This window comes from Amia ocellicauda, chromosome 22 (genome assembly GCF_036373705.1).
Source record: "Amia ocellicauda isolate fAmiCal2 chromosome 22, fAmiCal2.hap1, whole genome shotgun sequence".
NCBI lineage: Eukaryota > Metazoa > Chordata > Actinopteri > Amiiformes > Amiidae > Amia > Amia ocellicauda.
The window spans coordinates 1,452,153-1,472,908 of NC_089871.1; the positions used below are offsets into that span (position 1 = coordinate 1,452,153).

At 55.3% G+C, this 20,756-nt stretch overlaps 1 protein-coding gene across 1 annotated transcript in view; it reads right to left on the reverse strand.

Annotated features, from left to right (window-relative positions):
- The window catches only part of ppm1e (protein phosphatase, Mg2+/Mn2+ dependent, 1E), a 30,303-nt gene that overhangs the window by 4,223 nt on the left and 5,324 nt on the right, over positions 1 to 20,756 (reverse strand). Inside the window, exons 2-6 of the mRNA XM_066695893.1 lie at positions 2,929 to 3,047; positions 2,244 to 2,443; positions 1,399 to 1,587; positions 1,009 to 1,152; positions 557 to 650 (exon numbers count right to left, since the gene is read on the reverse strand). Of these exons, the coding sequence (XP_066551990.1) occupies positions 557 to 650; positions 1,009 to 1,152; positions 1,399 to 1,587; positions 2,244 to 2,443; positions 2,929 to 3,047 (746 nt within the window). The remainder of the gene's footprint in view (positions 1 to 556; positions 651 to 1,008; positions 1,153 to 1,398; positions 1,588 to 2,243; positions 2,444 to 2,928; positions 3,048 to 20,756) is intronic.

Consider the following 20,756-nt stretch of genomic DNA (forward strand, 5'->3'; position numbering starts at 1 on the left):
GTGGCTGAGACTTTCAACAGCCTGTCTGGTCAGGGCGCAATGAGCCAGAGGGGCCGAGCTTGGCCCGACCACCACATGACCTCCCCTAATCTCGTTCAGCCGTCTCCTGTCTTGCTGCTCAGGCCTGACGGGTGATTAGGCTGGGAAAATGCCTGCGGTGGCTTTCTCACCGTGTCTTAGTTGAGTGTCCTACTTAGAAACTAAACTAAATCATTGCACGGCCCTTTGCATGCAGAGCGGCCCTCAGGAGAGCGGGGGCTGAGGGGCGAAGGGAGGCTGTGGGCTCTTTAGGGTCTATTTTGCCCCAAAGAGAAGTGCAGATCTACCCCTCATCCGCTGCCCAATTGAGCAGGGCAGCCGGGCCCTGTCTGGCTGCATGGCACACAGGGGACCCAGCAGTCTTCATAAAGTCGGGCCTTAATGGTCCTGTGGCCGCCCAGCAAAGTAACAACGTGACTTCCCCCTGTCGCTACTGACTGACTGGCCCGGGTGTTCCTTTGCTGTGTCCCCTCGACCCCACCACCTTTCCCTCCCCCAGCTGCCCCATCCCATGTACCGATTGCCCGCGAGACGGACAGGCTCCCGTTGACCCTCCAGGCACCGAACCAGATCACGCAGCCGCCCAGCGCCTCAATGCGCTGCTTCTCGTCCTGTTGGGGGGAGACAGAGGGTGTGGTCAGATCCAGCCCTGATTGAACTGCTTCTGCGCAGGGCGATGATGCCTGCACTCCAGGCTGCTGGGGTCCGGCGCTCCCGAGCTCCTCTCTCTCAGGCAGGCGGGATCGATGGAGGAGAAAGCCAGCTCTTGAGTGTTATCGATCCGGCCTGGAAGTTTAAGTGCTCGGCCCGGGCTCCCTGCAGGTGTGTGTGTGTGTTACAGGAGGTAGTGCTGCTCATCTTAGTCCCGTCGTTGAGGCTCCGCTCCGATGCTCCAGTTCACACTGATTTGACTCAATCTAAAGGGGTCTCTATTTGTTTGTGCCACAGAGCCGGCGGGGGGCCACTCACCTCTCGGTCGGGTTTGTGCGGCTTCATGAGCTCCACCGCCTGCCCCTTCCTCACCAGCATGACCTGCGAGTCGCCTAGCCAGGCCACGTGCAGCATGTTGCCGCGCAGGAACGTCACCACGCCGGTCGTGCCGCAACGCAGCTTCTGCAACCAGAGACCCGGCCGTTAGCCCCGGCACCAGAGACACGCAGGCGGAGAGAACGCACTGTGAGCGGCTGTGGCTGTGCACATGCAGGTGTGTTTGTGTTCCTGGTCCTGTGAACGTGATTGCAGGTTTGTGTGTGTTTGTGTAAGTGTGTATCTGTCTGAGTTCCTGTGATTGTGAGTGTGTCTTAGAGTGTGTTAGTGTGAGTGTGTGCGTTGGTGTGTGCGAGAGGCAGCTGCCCTCACCTCTCGCGCCGCCTTCTGCACGAAGCGCTCGTCGGTGAGCTTGAATGCGCGGCACAGTGCCTCCCCCGGGTCATGGCTGAACATCTCCTGCCGCACTAGGTTGACGTGTAGGTGGTTGGAGGCGTAGATGGCGGCGTCCACCCCGCCGTGCCCGTCGAACACCGCGAAGTATGCCTGTTCCTCCTGGTCCTGCCGGCAGGGGGAGACAGTGGCAGTGGCTCACTTAGCTTGTGTGTGTTTTCTCTAGTTGGATGGGGGGTTATTTATGACCCCCCCGAGGGGTGATGCATAATTTATCAGTGGAATGTAATTGATGGGCTGGACGCTTAATTAAACATGTCTTGTGCTGGAGGGGACAGGGCAGGGAAACGAGCCCAGAGCAACAGACCCATCAAATGCCTTCATTAGCCAGGAAAGCCCGGCTGACGTCGGACTTTTTTATTCCGTGCTGCAAAAGGAGGAGGGGGGGAGGAATAGAGTCGTGATCGCAGCCATTGATCAGCCTCGGCTTTCATCTAATCAAGCTGTAAATCTGCGTTTACTGCAAGACACGGTGTCCGGGAACACGGCCCAGGGGGGAGGAATTAATTAGCCAGCTCGTCGAGATTAAATGCAGTCTCTTAATTGTCCAGGACTGATGAGAAACCACTTGGCTTTACCGCGCCGACCGCAGGGCAATGGGCTGCGTCTTGGGGAAGAGGACGGAATTCGCAGGAAAGGCTGAAGTGGACTTTTAGGGTTTTATAACTGAGTTAGTTTGATTGTCTGTTGCTCTCAGCCTCGTTAGATGCAGGGCAGGGTGGTGCGTGGTGTGGTGTGGCATGGCGGGGGGGTGGCTGCGGTACCTGGAGGTTGAAGAGCGTGTTGAAGTCGGGGATCACGATGTGCTTGTCTTCCATCTTGCGGCGCATGTTCTTGATGGCGTGGATGGACGTCTCGTAGTATGGCAGCGGGCGGCGGCGGCGCGGGAACTCCTTCAGCCACAGGCAGCATGTGGCGTAGAGCTTGTTGAACACCAGCCGAGCCACCTTCACCGAGTCCAGCTCTGCACATACAACACAACATGGCTCACACTGCTACACAGCACTGCACTGGGAAACACTGCTACACACCGAATTGCACTGAGACACACTGCTACACACTGCACTGAACTTGGGCACACTGTGCTACATACTACTACCTGTGTCTATGCCGCTGGGTCAAAGGTGCTATATGAAAGCAGAGCCCTGTCCCTGAGCCCTGCCTCCCGTGTAAAGGGCCGCAGGCCGGCTGCTCCGCTCATTTCACTAGCTGCCTGCCCCCCCACACTCTGGGCTCTCCTGAGCATCTAAATCTAATCCAGCCGGCTGTATCTCAGGCCGACGTGGCACAGTCTGTACCGCAGCTGCCAGACGGCCGTCTCCTGCCCTGGAGTCACCGGCCCCTAGCATTGCATTGTAATGTTCCTGTAAAGCTGGAAAAGCGCTGGTGGCATAATGACTGTGAGACAGCGGCTCCCACGGGGCCTGCCGGGGGGACGGGGGAACTCACGGGGGATGGGGTCGGTGCTGTCGGCGTTCTTGCTGACGTGGTACACCGAGAGGTCGTTCTGCAGGATGTCATCAGCCGTCGCCCGCGCCAACCCCGCCGCCAGGGAGAACGGGCAGTTACTGTGGAGAGAGGGGGAGGTGTTTAATACACAACGGTGTCTCGTTCCATTTCACAAAGTAGTGCGTCTCGATCTCGCTGAAGAGGCTGCGGCGGCGCTGAGCCGGGAATCGAGGAGAGCTGCTCTTCACGGGGACAAAGCAGCAAACTTTTTTTTATATGCAGTGTGCAGCTCAGGGGTTCAGCATGGAAGCACAACCCAGCCCCTGTCCAGTGTAGCGCCCCCCTGGACAGACATCCGGCAGCACACGCCAGCTGCAGGGAAAGGGGACTGAGCAGTGGCCCTGTAGCCAGAGCTCCACTCGGCAGCGATGGTTGGCACTCCGTTGGGGCTGAGATGCAGCTCTGTAATCTGTACATAACGTAAAGGCCAGCCGGGGGCCTCGTAATTGAGAGAGCTAAGTCAGCCACCGTAGGCATCTCTCCTAACTCCAGCAATTAGCCCTAATATAATCAAGCATGAATTAGACTCGTTATCCAGAGACGCTGCCACGGCATCGCTGTAAACTTAATGACAAGAACTGAATCGACGTCCCTCAGGAGCCCAGATCCCTGCGCAAGTGGGTCTGTGTTTTAATTTACGAGCACCACTCTGGAGCTCTACCAGCCAGCCCTGCTATCACCTCGTCATGCTGTAACGGGCCGGTGCCGGTGCAATAGAGACTGCAGGGCCACGGCCCAGATCACAGCGCCGCAAGGTGAGAACGGACTCTCACTGAGCCCGAGTCCGTGGCCCCAACCTCCATGCGCCGAAGCCTGAGGACTCAGAGCACCAGCGCAGCGTGTTCTGGGCTCGGATGAAGAGGATATGGCTCCTGGCGCCGTACCCACGGTATCACCCCACTGTGCCTGGCATCGGCAGCTGGCGGGGTAACCATGGGAACCACAAATAACCAGGCCTCTGCCAGCTGATACTGCAACCATGGCGACACGCACAGTCTTGGCACGGACAGCGGGTGCCATGGCTGCGGTGAGGCTCGCCACAGAGAGCGGCGGGCTGGGCGTGGCCCCGTGAGAACCAGCACAGCCTCCCTGCCGCAGCGGCACCGGGCCCAGGCATGTGTGCTGTAGAAGTGGAGCAGATTTCCCAGCGCCCTGTCCTGCTTTCCTGCAATTTCTGGAAAAAAAGAACAGCCAGCCAGAGAAGTAGAGCGTCTCGCAAGGACAGCACAATGACGGGGTGGACTGAATGTACCGCCGAGCGCCCAGGGGCCCTGCCACCCAGCCTGGCAACCGCATGAGGGGGTTGGACCGGAATGAGTAGCACAGACACACGCACACAGACCTACATGCGGACACTCTGACACACACACACACACACACACACACACTCGGGCAGCTCCCCGCCTGCGGACTTGACCCCGATGCACCGGGTCGCCGGGCCCAGCTGGCTTGGGGAAGCGCTGTGAGGGGGCGGCCGCTGTCCCTCTCTCCCGGAGGAAGCGGCGGGGTTTCTCGTTAAAGTGGCGTTCCGCAGTGTCAAGCCTTCAATTCCCTGACATCTGTAATTAAAGCTCCTCTCCTGCCAGTCTGTGCCGCAGGATTCGCTTTCCAGGGACAAGGCTGCCTATAATTTATATAGATATATATTTTTCTTGAATCTTGTCAGCTGTAGTTACTGGACTTATTTATTAATTTTTATATCCATGGCCGTTGTTTTCTGCACCGATTTACTAGAATGTTTTTAGTTTTATTTGTTTTTAGTGTTTTTTGGTGTGAGGGTTTGTTTTGCACAGGCAGTTATCGGTTGGAAAACATTGCCGGGCCGGACTGCGGAGGCCGGTTCCCCGAGACCTTCCCTGACTCTTCTGCGTAGCAAGAGAAACTCTGGCCGACCGGCCTCCTCTCCCTGTGGGGGGTCCTTGCGCTTTACAGGTGATGCCAAAATGCAGGGTCCTACATGCCATACAACGCTCTTAGAATCTACTGGCAAAATCTGCTGCTTGTGTGCCCCCACCCCCCCGAAACAATCATATTTTTCTTTTAGATTTCCCACTAAGACTTGCATTTTATTAGCACTAGTTCCTCACACTAGTGGGTGTCTGTCCGTGTTTATTTGGTTGCCGAGGGGCAGGGCAGGAGTACTGGGCACAAGGTGTGAGGAGGAGATAAACAAACAAATTATTTCTACAAGGGGGGGGGGGTATTAATACAAAATGAAACCGCACAGTGAGATGGATGGTTGGGAAGAGAGGGGAGCTTTGATTTTCTCTCTGGCTCCCAGAGAAAGAGAGAGAAGGAGAGAGAGTGAATCAGAGGGAGCTGATAACAGCCTCATCAATCCCCAGCTGACACCACAATGGCTGCTGCTGTCTGAGATCCACCTCCGCATTTCCATTCATAGAAATCCAACACACTCCCTCCCTCTCTCCCTCTCTCTCTCTCCCCCTCTCCCTCTCTTACTCACACCGTCAAAGACACGGCCGGTGCAGGGGAGGGGTTGGGGGGGTCCATACACGCGCTGTTATTGGCTGGCTAACTCTGGCACACCCGTCTCCAGCCAATCCGAGGGCCCCGCTGTTTGTGCGACACTTGACTGAGAGCAGCTGTGCTGAGATGGCGAAGGAAAGGGGGATTAAGGAGGACTTCCACATCCTCTCTCCTTTATTTTTTTTGTACCCTCTTTCTTTTTACAAGAGGGAGAAAGAAAATAATCATCTGGGTAGAAGATTGGTGGTTTATAAATTAAAATGGCTTGAGTAAGGCAAGGAAGGCAAGGAAGCCTAGCCCATCCCAGCGTTGGTGTACAGGGTGCCACGTTGGGCGATTCAGTACTGAAGTAGCGGTTATACCGGTACTGTGTCGTACTGCAGAAGACGGCACCCTGACACTGTGGGTCCACGGTGACTGACAGAGTCCCGGGGAGTGTGGCGACTAATGCGGCTGAAGGCCACGGTGCCCCTAACAGACCTCCAGTCCGGCCGTCTCTGTCGCAGATAGACAGAGATGGGTTTATTGCGCATAGTCCACGTATGAAACGGTGTCGAGATAACGCTTCTGACACCGAAGCAGGAGTGAGCCGCGGCAGAGGGCGTCTGGTTCGTGCTGGTGGCTCAGAGCGATTAGCGGCACAGGTGACTTCACGGCTAATGACTCACGAGCAGCTGGGTAATAAATAATGGGATTCGGGGTTTTATGCGGATCTAAGTCTTTTTTTCTCGCTCCTTCTCTCCGTCTCACCCACCCTCCATAATTAGTAGGTGTTTGCTAAATATACAGCCAAGTCTGATCAACGTAATTTACTGTCCTTCGAGCCCAGGGTCCTCGCGCTGCTCTGATCGCACGGCGGGCTGAACCTCGGCGCTGTCACAACGCCCACGCCTCCTGAATCACCAGCCCGTCGATCTGCGTGTTATCCTCGCGTCGCAGGAATTTACACAGTCCTTTGAAGAGTCACTCTGCCTGATTCCCCCCCACCCCTTCATTACTAGCGTGTCACAGGATAGCTGGCCCAGTTTAAATCCGGAGCGTGGATTTTAAAAGCAGCGCTGCAGTCGGATGAGTCACTTACTATGAACAAGATTCTGGGAGAAAGGGATGGGGGTGCCTTCGGGCAGAGATGAGGGAGATGAGTGATGCTCAGTGGGGGCTTTTGAACGGAGAGCCCTGCGTGACGGGGTGACGCCCAGTGTGGCTGTGTGGATTAGACCAGCTCTTGAAAGCATGCCCAAATGCCGGTTCAGATCTGACCGCGTACACCACACTGGTCGCAGAGTGGCACAACCCCTGGGAAGCCGTGGGCGCTCATACCAGTGTCCTTTCATCTGCTCTGTGTTGTGGGTGGGGTGGTGGTTGCGATTGCGACTGCCCCACTAACACACCACGCCGTGACGTGCAGAGCACCTGCTGCCGTCCTGAAGAGGAAGCAGTGTTGCTGTAATTTATTTACTAAAACCAAAACCAAAAACTAAATAACAATAGCACACATTCATCCATTCGCCCAGGGCTGCTCAGCGAACAGGAAACGCAAAATGTATGTTGGGGGGGGAAGAGTGCCAACAGCTTCAGCTGTGTTTGATTTCATATCCAACACACCCATCAGCGGGCATCAGATATCCCCAGCAGTGCTTGCCACGCCACTGCGCCGCCAAACAAGGCTGCCTTTGACACGAGCGACACAGACGCTCTCGGGAGGACGATTACCCCACAGAGAGTGCAGGGGGGGGGAATGGACGCACACACAACCAGGCAGCTGCGCCACACACACACACCGGGGTTGCCTTCATAAAACATTCAGCACCATTCACCTCCTGAGGAAACAACTAAATAAATAAACACGGAGGCCTTCGGTCGCAGGTCTGTCAGCGCGGCCCCCCAGTCTCCCCTGCTGGGCTATCGATCCTGTAACATTAGTCACTTCATTGTGTTTTTATTTCTCTAACTGCGTCTTTAACTCAGAATAGGGCAACATGTTTTCTTGTACGTGACCCATGTCCTCTCTCTCTCACACCCACACACACACACACGCACTCTGGTCACACACTGATCTCCTAGTCTCATTTATTCAGACTTCAGTCCTGCTGAGAGGGAGCTGCCCGTGGGTTACAAATGAGATTGAGCACAAAGGGAAGGAGACAGCTGGTCTGTGTCTATTGGCTCCTGTCCACTGCACCCCCCCCCGCCTGCACCCCCGCAACGGGGAAATTACAGGGACTTCACCTACAGGGGCGGACGGCTCTAATGGACCTGCAGAAGAAACGCTCTCATAAATCACCTCCGATTGTCTGTGGAGGACGTGCCAGGGCAATACGACTGTGTGTCACGCCTGGTCGCCACATGCACACACACTACACACAAGCACACACACCGCCACGGCAGGACTCCCATTCTCCTTGACTCTGTACTGAATTTACCTGCCACCCCCACAGCACACTGCCTGGGCTTCCCAGTCCACAGAGAGAAGATTCAAACCCACATCCTTGTCTTTCCCATTCGAGTGGCTTTTCAGTCCCACTGGTTCCAGCAGTTGAAGGGCTGCAGCTGAAGGCCACTTCAAAACATCCACCCCAGTGCTGGAGAACCAAACTGCACAAGATTGCCTCTCTACACCCCCACCCCCCCGCTCCCCCGCCTCCACACTCTCCGAGCAGGAACCCGTCTGTGCGCCTGGCATCCACAGGCTTAGAGTAATTACTCTGCCTCCAGAGGACGACACACAGGGCTGCCTGCGCCCAGACAGAGCAGCCGGGCACTTACCTCGGGTCTGGAGAGCCGCCAGGCCAGACGCCCCGAACGGCAGCACTCTCCCACGCACCTGGCCCGTTCAGCAGGCGGTGGAGCATCGCCAGGTCCACACAGAGCTGAACTCTCCCTCGCCCAGACCCCCCGAGTTACGGAGAAATTGGTTTAGCCAGACGGGCCCAACAGCCGGCTCTAATCCCTCACACACCTGTCTTGGCACTGCGGGAGGCAGCGGTGAGAAACCCAGTGCCAGTGGATATGGGTGCCAGGGTGCCAACTGAGTAGGAGTGGTGGGACAGGGAGAGAGGTAGGATGTTGCTAATCTCACTCGTCACCGTGTTATTGCTGCAGCCAATCAGCCGTCACAGAACCCCTGTACCTTCGGAGCTGCCGTAGCCCTTGACCCCGCGCACGCACACACTCACACGCAGGCACACGCACACGCTGGCCAACACGCATGCAGGAGCATCATCCTCCGTGAAGCGTTCGGCAGCAGCGAGCGCGTCACACAGCAGACGCCACTCACGAATTAGCCAGCTCCAGAACTAATTACTCTTCAAGGCAGAAGCTATTTTTACACTCTGTGGCTTCAAGGGAGTGTTTGATGAGAGAGAGAGAGAGCGAGCGCTGAAGGCAGTGGGGGAGGGGGTGTGAGATGGGCTCTCCCTGAAACAATAGTTTTTCTTTCATCTCCGAAACCTGTTGTCGGCACCGATCTCTCGGGCGACCTGCTTCGCCTCCACGTGTCGCCCATTAACGCTGCGAATTCCTGGGGAGGCTGAGCTGAAAAGGAGGGAAGAGACCCAGCTCTCCGTCGCTCCGCATTTCATCCTGACTCTGCGTCTTCTCTGTACACTTGCCTGGAGACATTTCATTATTAGCCCGTAGAGACCTGTTAATAATCCCACTGCCCGTCCGGCGCTCGGCCCCCTGACCCCGGCTCGGCGAGAGACGAGGCCGAGACGTGAGCCGAGCCGCTGGCGGGATCTCAAGGTCACAGCTTCACCTTGAGCAGTTTTTTTTTTTAAGCCCATCTTTCAGGCCATTCCCCGATTTGACTTCTCTTTGGCTGCCCTTCACTCCGGACGTGCAGGACGGCGTCTAGACGGTCAATGAGTCTCGATCAGGGCCGAGGCACCGTCTGTGAGGGAAGCCAAACCACGGCTCAAGAATCCCACCAGGGTTAGTCAACTGAGGTGTGTGTGAGTGATCCTGCTGATTTACATCTTTGCTTCCCAGACCTATTTGCTTGACCCGGCAAAGCATTTGCCAAACAAATGCTGCTGCAATTATTAAAAGCATATTTAAAACCCAGGCAGGCACACATACTTGCGCCGGATGTGCGGCTTACTCTGCTGGTCCTCCCTCCACACACAACTCTCTCACCAGGCCGCGGTGAGATCGCATTTGCTCTGAAGGCAGGTTGGCTCAGAGGCTCCTGTGTGGTTAACTGCACGTCCCGGCGAAGTCCACCGAGTATGTTGTTTTTGTTGTTGTCGTTCTACGAGGCTGTTCGGCTCTGTGTGTTTTTTTGTGGATTTTGTTTTTGTTTTGTCTCCCCGCTCCAGAACAGAAAGGCAAGAAATGGGGCAGATCGGGATAGAGGGAGGAGAGAGAGAGAGAGTGACCGAGGTGTATTTATAGATGGAAGGGAAAGGTGAGCAGCGGGGAGGGGAGCGCAAAAACAATGTCAGGTGTGTGATTAATAGGGCGGAGAGGGAAGGAGGGAGGGAGGGAGAGACGGAGAGAGAGACGGAGTGTCTGCTGGGAAAGGGTGACCGGCTTCAGCCATGTTTATCTGGGCTCCGGTGACATTGAGGCAGAGTAGAGGTGTCCTCCTCAGCCCTGACAGGACGCCGCCCTGTGGGGGTGACCCCTAGCCTTCATCCAAGCTAGCGTGACTGGCACGGATCTCGCTTTAAAGCACGGGCAGGTGAGGGAGGCGGTGCTTGGTGAGACACAGGGGCTTCATGCTGCCCTGCACAGATCTAGGGCCTCCTCTCCACTTCTTGAGGTTTTGCGTTCGTTAAATAAATCGATGCTAAAATCCTGGCAGTGTGGTGCGCTTGGATCCCGGCCACATCCATGAGATCATCCACAGCATCTGCCTCCCACAGTCCCGTATGGGGGCCCTCGGACCGGCCATCCCCCAGTCCGGCACGTAACCAGCAATCAGAGCCGTCAGAACTGATTGATTCGTTTGGCGGTCAGATGAAGACCGGGGTAAATCGCAGTCCCAGGGCGCTGCACTCTGATGCTGCCAGCCTGCTGTCCGGCCGCCGGGTCTGGCGATGCAACCAGGTGCTCTGATATCAGAGGCTTGTTCTCAGTGCCTTTCCACAGACGGACGCGTGTCGAGGGCAGTGGCTGCACCGAGCGACAGGAGCCCGCGGCCCGGGAGAGAGCGAAGTGGGTCAGGCTGCTGTTGGCGCGGGCAGGAGATGAGCGAGCCGCTGGTTCTGTCTTCGTTTGTATCGCGGTTCGCTCTGTGCTGCTGTATCGCCCACAGTCCTGGTGTCCGGGCGCAGGCTGGCGGCGGTGGGGTGGGGGGGTGGTACAGCAGTGTGACCATGTGCCCAGAGCCCCCCCACCACACGATGCTGAAGTGTTGACGATGTCCTCGGATCGCTCTCAAACGTGTTTCTGAAGGGGGACGGCTGTCTGAGGGGCCGCAGCTCAATGGCTAATTACATCACGGGTTGTGTAGGACACGGTGTCCCCAGTCCGTCTCCACAGTCTGTCGTCTGCACCGCTCTAATCCCAAAAACCTTTCTATGTTGTGTTTTAAAAAGCTTCTCCTAGGCGATCTTAACTTCCTCCCAGACCACGATGGGCAAGATTTATTTTACATGTTTTTTATTTTTTTATTTTCCTGAAGTGGCACTGAACAGCAGTTGTGAGTATTTTATGTTGTTTTTCTCTGGTAAAAGGAGCTCTAAGATACCTCAAGGTTGTTTCTAAAGCAACCATGATGCTTGGTGTCTATTTTTACCGCAATACACACGCACACATACGCAGCCACCCACGTACACATACACCCACCTACACACACTTGCACAGACTCACACACACACACTCACTCACTCACGCATCCACCCACACACACACACACACACACACTTACACAGTGGCATTAACCTCTCTGGAGGCCTCACATAAACCAGGCCAGCGATACTCAACCTTTCACTGAAAACCAGATGCCTGTCTGAGCAGTGGGGCCGCGTCTGTATCAAACCTCACCGCGGCCCCCGAGTCACCTGACACGCTCGCCCGGGGGGGGTGTGCCAAGCCGCTCAGGCCGGGGTCTGTGAGGAGCGGGACCACGATAGAGGAGTGAGCCGGGGGTCGGCATGTGGTTTGTGAGATCTGGCTCTGAAATCCCTTTGTCACTTCCTAGCTGGGTATGCAAAACGCCCCCCCACAGCCCAGCCTCGCCTCCAAGTAAACGCTTGCTGGGGCCCGAGGGACGGGTGATCCGTACCGAGACCAACATGAAACGCCTGTGATAGCGAACCAGATCCTTCATTAAAGAAGCTGCTTTCTTCAGCCACAAAACAGATGCTCATTTGTAAGTAACGAGGAGAGAGCAGAGCCCTCCAAGTGAAAAAACACACACTTTATTATATTTAATGGTAATGTCTTTCTTCTGGTTAGAGCCACAGGTTCTAGAGGTTCTGGTTTTTTTCCGCTGTGCTATTCTTAATCAACACCTCTCCTGTACTTAAGGAGGATTTCCACAGAAAGTACCATAATCCCAGGCTTTCCCCGTAGACCTTATCCTGCTGCCAGGAATAAAGAGACTCCCTGACCTGCCGTGACAGGGGGCCGGGTAGCCGAGACCGCCGGGATCTGAATGCGGCGTTAAGGAACCGACTCCCCGAATCGTACCCCTGTGCTCAGGAACCGGGTACTGGGGAGACGCGGGAAACTCTGCACCGAGGAGCACGACCCTCCCGACACGAGCCGAGCAGAAGCAGGCCATAAATTAAAGAATTTAAAAACGGTTGCAGTTTCCCCCGTCCGTGCATTACAGCGCTAATCTGGGGGATTATTAGGCCGCGGACTGTACTGACAGCTCTGAGCGCGGCGCCAGGGGCTGCAGACCTGCTTGCAAACATCCTGCATCGGAGACTCGGAATCGGGGACTGGTTGCTTTTCATACCAAGATGGGTCAAGACGCTTCATAAATGAGGAAAAGAAGAGATACGATTATATAAAACACAATAGAATAAGAGATTAAAAACCGCAAATTGGCACTAATTTAAATGAACCGGACTGCCAGGTGTGAGACGCTTTGTGCCTGTTCTGAGAGCGCGTGGGTTTCGGGTGGCGTTGGGTGTGAAGTGTCTCGGCCGTGTCGTGTCTACCGCGGTGTGTGTGGCCTGGCCTGGGCGCTTTGTTAGTTGGCAATGTTAGTTCCGTGCTGTGTGGTATGGCACTTTGTCCCGTTGCGGGCTCTCGGGGCACCGATGCGGGACCAAAGAAAACACCCGAGAGATTAAGAGGCACGATCTCGGGCAGAAATAATGCAGGGAAAAATACATCCTCGTACGGCGCTGACAGATGGGGGGGGGGGACAGAGGCACGGAGCAGACGTGACCATTGTGTTAATTGCAACAGAGCCTCCACGGAGTCACGGCAGCAGCCATCACTGTAAAAATAAGCTTGTGTGCGTCAGGCGTGGGTTTCAGAGCAGCATCTTGTGTCCCCGACGCGAAGTGAGGACCGGAGGGGGTTAAACCTGAGAAACATCTGGCGTCTTCCTGTTCCTACTGTCTGTTAATAACCACACACACACACACACACAGACAGACACTCTCTCTTTCACACACGCTTTCTCTGCCTCTCTCTCTCTTTTTCACACACACTTTCTCTGTCTCTCTCTCTCTCTCGTACACACCTACACACACTCACACACAGCCTTCCCCCCTGCTAGCACAAGCACACATCCAATTAGAGCAGCTCTCAGCTCTGTCTCACACACACGCGCGCACACAGACCACAGGACCTTCGCATTTTCACTTCCTGCTCCTCCCGAGTCTGTTTGCTTTTATAGCCGGCCCTTGTCTGTTAATAACCCTCCAGAGCCCGATATTAACCGCGAGGCAAGTATAATTGTTTCTCCCTTGCACGTCGAGAGAGCAATTGACTCAGTCTGGCTTAATGATGATGCACTTGGAGAGACAGACTCTCAGTGTGGGAACAGGCTCTCCTTGTCACTCTGTCAGTCATGCATCTGCCAAAATTAATCTCCCCATTTATACTCAGATATAATATAATTTGCATTTTAATTTATGTCCTTGTTCTCCACCTGAGAGTTTCTCTGCCTCTCTGATGTGTCTTCTACACCACGAGTGAATTGTGGTTTTTGTTTTGTTTCTCGGGCTCAACTGGTTTGGGCCGCTTCTCACTCGGTCCTGGTAGTGATGATGATGATGATAGTAATGATCGGAGCAGATGCTGCAGCGAGATTCAGAGGTTTCAGTGGAGCTGTTTTCTGAAAGTGGCCAAGATGTCATTCACAGTGGGGACGGCGCTGACCGCTTCACAGTGCGTCACAGGATTATGAAACGCTGTGGCACCGTGAGTGAGGGACGCAGTGAGCAGGACACAGAGCACTGTCCGTGTGACACTGATCAGCCCTGACACACACACACACGCACACTCCCCCACTCCCCCACTCCCCCACTCCCCCTCTCTCTCTCTCTCTCTCTCTCTCTCTCTCTCATACACACACACATTACATGCTCTGACACAGCCGCCAGCGGACTGTCCCGGAGCAGCAGACCCGGCTGCTCGGACATGTGCGTCCCGCAGGGCCCGCCGTAGACGCTGGCGCGGGCGCCGCAGCCTCGTGGGACGCCAGGATCGTGTCACAGTGTGTGTGGACGGCAGCGGGGGGTGGACAGGGGCATTCCCGTTAATACTCAAACCCCCTCTCACTCGTGTCCTCCTCGGTCCCGTCGCCACCCAGCCATCGTCCCTGCTTACTACCCCGCCAAAGTCCGAGTGTCACGACCCAGTGACCGATCTGAGCTGATTCTGGAGGGGTCCAGATCCCAGCATACATCTGTGCTTTCTGCTGTTAGCCTCCAAAACGCTCCCCCTCTCTGTATCTCTCCTAATGACACAGCAGCTGGCACCCGCAGCACAAGCACAGAGGAGGGAGTCTCACCAACAGTGTGGGCCAAGTGAGACGCAGCTACACCCCCTCAGAGCAGCGTGCACCTCGACCCAGTCCTGCCCGGGACTCGCGCTGCAGAGGTGACTTGCTTCACGTTCGGCAGGACAGCTGTGCTGCAGGCTGGAGCAATCGAGCGATGAAAACGCGCATTCCTTACGCGGTGTTATGCAACGCGCCAGCTGTCCTGCTTCACGTTTCCTGCGTCGAGCGGCACTGTTGCCTCTGCACTCCCTGGGGATCTCGGTTCTCCGTCCCACGCTTCCTGCCTGGCTGTGTGCTGGACGTTGACCCTGTTGCTCGGCGCCACTCTTCACCATGAACTGGTCCAGTCTAGGCAGGCTGACTCACTCCAGAGAAGAGCCCAAGGAGCTGGGCAGCTGTTGCTCGAGCTGTGAATCACTTCCCAGGTCTGGATCCACGCTCTCGCCCAGTCTGACCTCCTCACGATGGTCGTGGCGCTTTATTCCTGAATGCCAGCCTAATTATCATGGCACTTTCGCCCCGTGGCCCTCGGGGCAGATCTCACACTGACATAGCCACAGCTGGAGACCTCAGACCACATTGCTGGTTTACATGTAAAATACAATTAAGCAAAATTGAGCAGAGAATCCCCACACACTCGCGCGTTCCTGGAGTAAACTCAGTGGCTCCTCAGGCAAAACCGTGATCCTGCTGCGCTCAGGGCGGAGTCACCGGAGGCCCCAGGCTGAGGATTGAGCAGGTCTGGGCAGAGCCGGGGTCAGGCCAGGTAAAGAGAGATTGGGGGAATCGTTCGGTCGGCGGCTCAGCAGGGGCTCCGTGTGTCCCTGTCCCTGTCCCTGCTAGACGCGCTATGTCGGCGAGGATTGCGTTGATGTGGCTATCGCCTGTGTGCGCCACGGCACCCAACACACCGGGCAGGGCACAGCCTGGCCTTTTAGCACGGTGCAGGGCCAGGTACAGATGGCAATGCTCTCTCTCTCTCTCTCCCTCTCATCATCTCTTCTTCACAGTTCATCAGCATCACTTATAGCTCAGTTGAAACGTTAATCCCTCGAGAGGCGAGGTTGTGAGGTGTCGCCAGGCTGTGGCTCCACCATCAACCTTTCCATTTAGAAGAGCTGGGGGGAGGGGGGCAACTCTGATTCTGAGAATTAATCAAGCAGAAGATCAAAGGCAGACATCATTAAAGTCCCTGAGAGGAGGCGAATGGGACTTCAGCAGTGCACTTAACGCTAATACTGACACCGAGACGTGGTCACTCCATACACTGATCGACGCGTCTGTGCAACAGTAGCTGAGTATTATAATTATTATTTTATAAACTTTATTCATGTGGGTTAGAATGACCCTGGGCTTTTAAAGAGCCACAGGGAGGGTCTGGTTCAGGTCTTGGCAGCTTCTGCGCCTCAGCCCTCCGACACATCTTTTTCATATCCATCAGTACTGGGCCGGAAGCAGCTTTTTTTCTTATTATAATTCACCGTGTCCTATGCTGTCCTAGATCTGAAGTTCCCTTTAGCAGTCTGTCTGCATGGTTCTCATGCCTCTCCACGCCTCTCCAGTCCACTCCAGATCCAGTCTACGCACTCTTGCTCTGGGAACAGTGCGTGTGAGTGAGTGGCTGTCTGCATCCCAGCAGAGTTATTCAATATGCGTTGGTGGTTCAGATCCCAGCTCTGAGTGCGGCGTTGTGCCGCGTGGGTGGGGCCGGAGCTGCTCAGATGTCCGAACCGGAGACCCACACCCTGGCCAGAGCAGCCCTGACACCGGCCCTCTGCTCTGTCAGTCACCTGAGAGGTTCCTGTTTGCAAAGCTGCCTCCTTCCTCTTCCTATCCTCCTCCTCTTCCTCTGCCTGTGGTTCGTCTCTGAGGCGGCCAACCCAGTCCCGTGTGCTGACCGTCCGAACATCTGCTGTTCACTGGGCTTTTTCCTTTCGTTTTTCCTTTATTTTTATTTTTGTACCACGAGACAGGAACTGGTACCTTGGGGATTACAGGTCACCCCACGCCCTGAGGGAGCACACAGGTCAATTTGTTGCAAAAGCCAGTGAATATTAATATTGTATTTATTAATAATAATAAGTGACTCCAGTGGGATTCATTTGCATACGGACGGGTGCCGAGTGGGCAGGAACAGCACGTCAGTCACGACAGCTGCTTTGCATCTTTCTTTCGGGCTTAAAAAACTGTGGCTGCACATTTGCCTACGAGCTGCACCTCAACAAAGGGCCCAGCCGGCTCAGTGCGGCCCTGCCAGCCAGGGGCCCGGCGCAGACCCATCCCACAGGGGCCCGACACAGAAACATCTGGAAGGAAAGGCAGAAAGAAGGGGTGACAGTGGGGGTGAGGAGGCTGGGCTCTCCAGACAGCGACAGGAGCATCTCCTCAGGCAGCCGAGGCCAAGTAAGGGCAGTCGTCTGATTTTGTAAATAACAGTGAAGACGCTCTGCCCTAGTGGTGTTTTATTTGTTTTATGTATTTATTTATGGAATACATCATCGGGACCTTGTGTTGACGCAGGGCAGTGAAAGGCAGGTGTGTTTGTGTTGCTCTGAGCTCTGCAGGAACACAGTTGCCTTTCACTCCCTCTCTCTGAAGACCAGGTCCACTCAAGGGCAGCGCGACGCAGAGGCAACACAGAAGGACGAGACAACTGGATCTCTGACGCGCGCTCTCCCTCTTCCTCTCCCCCCTCTTTCTCTGGAAGTAAAAGTAAGAACGGGGAAGATTTTTTTTTTTTTTTTTTAAGTGAACTAAGTTAACGGAGAACGTGGAAGCTGCGGAGCTGTGAGTGTGAGGTCCCAGACAGCACTCCTCCGCCTCAGTATATAGGACAGCCGAATCTCCCCATCTCTCCGTGACACAGCCCCCCACCCCCCCGCGCAGCACTGCAGCTGCAGGCTATAAAAAACTGACCGCGGAGGAAGTTTTGAATACGGGAGCAGGGTGTCTGGCCCGCAGAGGAACTAACCTGGAATACACTGCTGCCTGTGTAACGTCAGAATCGGCCCCCCAACACACACGGCTGCACAGCCAATTACAGAACTGATACAAAATACAGAACCGGTGGCAGCTCTACCCACACACCCTCGATCTGCACGTGCTGCCTGGCTTCCACTGACCGGCATTTTCAGGTGCATTTGCATTTTCTCACCTTGGTTGCCAGTGAGCAGTGAAAGGACAATAAATAAACAGATACATGAATAAATAATAGATCTATCGGCTTGGAAATGATATCCTTGCGATGGCGTTGAGTTGGCACTGCCATGCCGTTCCATCCGGTGAAGGGGTTAAACGGCCTGCAAGGTGCCATGGCTCTGCCCCGTGCGGTGGAGGCCTCGCTGTGACAATAATCCCTGAGCCGGGGGCGATTAAGGGATTGCGCTGAGAAGTAATTTCCCTGCCTGGGATAGCCCAGCTTAGGACCACAGCGAGGGCAGGAGGGGAGGGCTGGGGTCAGTCAGTCACTCCACGGCCATATCGGGGGCAAACCTGCCCCTCTCTCCCCCTCGCCACAGTCACCATCCTCTGGGCAGGGTTACTCTAACCAGGTAAATGTGCTGTGATGTTTAAATCTGCAATGATTTTATAGTGGAGGTGATATAAAAACTCCCACCACAACTAAACGACTGAATAAACATTGAGCTTTAGCTTCCTCCTGGGAGTCGCAGTCAGGTAGGGTTTGTCTTGCACACAATACCTGCCTCAGGCCTGGGGAATAGAACGCAAGGCTTCTATTTAGTCAATAACGATTCTCAATTACCTAATTAAGAGCCCAGGTGGCTCGGGGATAGGCATCAGGGAAACATTTTAATTGTAGTCTGGGGATCTGTGTTTCTGAGCTCTGAGAGTCCAGGGTGGCATCTGTGTAGGACTGCGACAGGGCTGAAGCCAGGAGAACGGGCCTTGATGATTAATTAATCGAGTGTGGGGAAACTAAATACAAATCCTTGTGTTGACGAGGTCTTTGTCTTTGTTGTTTGGTCCCCTCCTCACGGGGTGAAGGCAGTGTTGTTTGCTCGGGTTTACACAGTCTACAAGGTGACCTTTCACCTCTTCAGTCGGCCACAGTCTAGCAAAGGGACCCTACGTGCCGAGACTCTTAATCACCACGATGCTAAGGAGACCCTGAGTGTCACTCGAGCCCCGTCACCTGACTGTGGTAAGGGCCGGTGGTATTTGGTGGTGTTGTGCTACGGTTGTCTGTGTAGGATGCGCTCTGATAAGCAGCCGAGGACAAAGAAAACGACGGGAGGAAAGACAAAAACACAAAAAACAACACGAGCCAGTGCCCTCCGCTGGCAGCGCGTGCGAGTGCTCGGGTAATTACTCGCTCTGGCAGCCGCCTGCCAATCAATCATTTTCCATTCAATTAGGCAAAGGGCCTCTTCCATCTCCCAGAGCAGAAGGTGGGTTTTCTATTAAGCAAATGAGAAAACGAGCGCGGCGGAAAAACCGCAACCTTGGAAAGCCCTTGAGACGTCTCTCTTTGCTTTTTTCTTTTTCTTTGCTCCTTTCTTCACGTAGCGAGGGAGAGCTGGAAAGCCACAGCTGCTGGGGTTTCAAGGCAGCAGGGGAGGAAAACGAGAAGGACCCCCAGGGAGCACGCCAGCCAGCGCAGGTACGGCAGCGCGTCCACAGCGTCACTCGGGAGTCTGAGTGATGCGCAGGTACTGCAGAGGCCTGTTTGGAGGCTGTCCCGGGGGGGGCTGCTGCCGCTGGGAGACGCAAGCCTGCATAACAGCAGTGTCGATGCAGAGAGAGAGATGGAGAGAGCAATAGGGATATAGGGAGCTGATGGATAACAAGAAACTCCCACTCCCCTCACTCTCAGAATTATCCCGCCGTGGGAGGGATGAAAATGCCATTTCGCTTGGCCACAGCAGCTCTGGAGATCCTGGCACAGACCGGTTTTCCAGTCTGAGCCCGAGCCCACTTTCCCCGATCCCAAGTTAACTCTGCTGGACTGACTGTGAGTGCAATTGTAAAATACTCGTCCTGCTTTCTCTCTCCGGGCCGGGACACTGTGTCCACGGTGAGCGTCACCACAGCGCTGGTGGGCTGACGGTCCCCGTATGATACCTGAGCTGTGCTTGATTCCTGGCCAGGTTTTCCTGGAGAGTTTTGTTTCCCCAAGAGGAGGACAGATCGCGGCGGCCTCCGTGTTTGTGCCTCCGAGCCGCCCGTCTGGCGCAGTGGTGTGTAGGAGCAGTGCTGAGCGCCGCGTCTCTGTCTGACGTGAGCGCTGACACCCCGGGCTGATTGCTGCACACCTTTGCAGAGAGAGAAAATGGGTGGTGAAGGGAAAACAAAAAAAAGCAGCAGAACAAGGCCTCAGAAGCATCAGCTGTCAGTGTTACTAAAGGAGAAGGTGCTACTACACAGCTCTGAAAGGCGCTGCTGGGAAGATTCCTATTATTTCTTTCTTTCCCCCCCGCTTACAGATGTGACGGCTTGGAGAGGAGATTTCACCGAGGAGCCCCTGAGCGTCGGCAGTCTTTTTATATCGAACGCGTCTGTTTCCTTGGCTTGGGGATGATCTCGGGAGCAGTGTGATCCTCCTAGTCAGACGCCTGAATTGAGATGGGTGTGGGTGATGGAGAGATCACCAGGGAACGGGCCTGCTGCTGGGAAAGACCAGAATGAGCGGCTGACTGGCAGGAGAGACAGATTTTCTGGCCATCCTCACTTCCCGCTTGCCTGGTATACACAGTGGGTGGAGGGGGGAATATGGGCAGTCTGTCCAGCTGTCTGGGCAGAGGGGAGGCTGAGCAGTCCAGCTGGGTGGCTAATTGGCAATGGAGGGCCAGTGCCAGGGAGGGCCGGGACACCATACTCTGCCAGGGGACTCCCCGAGTGGGGCTGGGGGCAGAGGCGGCCTCCCACCTCCCCGAGGAGTGGGCTAGGAACTACAGGGGCAGAACGCAGGCCGAATTATACCTGACAATGAAATGTCAATGTGGTTTTATGGACAAGGTTAGATATTAAAATCGATAATAGATAGGAGTTCACTGTTGTGTGCCCAGCGAATGTTGCCTGATTTACTCTCTGGGAAGAGCAACCCTCCTCCCTCGTCTATAAAGAAGAAGAAGAAAGCAAGCAGCGAGTGTCATTAAAGCGCTAAGTCACAGACGCGCCGCGCACCTGCCTGCGCCCGCCTCCTCGTCTGCCTTTGAGGGCTGAACAAAGGGACCCAGATCTGAGGCGCCGCTGGTTTAATGTGGGTCGTCTTCGCTGAGGCCGGCTCGTGGGTCGACTGCAGACGGGGCTCTGTGGAGCTGCCGTTTAAACGGAGCCGCACGAGGATACGTTTCCCGTCACCTCCGCCTCTCTGAAACGCACACCGTCACCGAGGCTTGTGAAA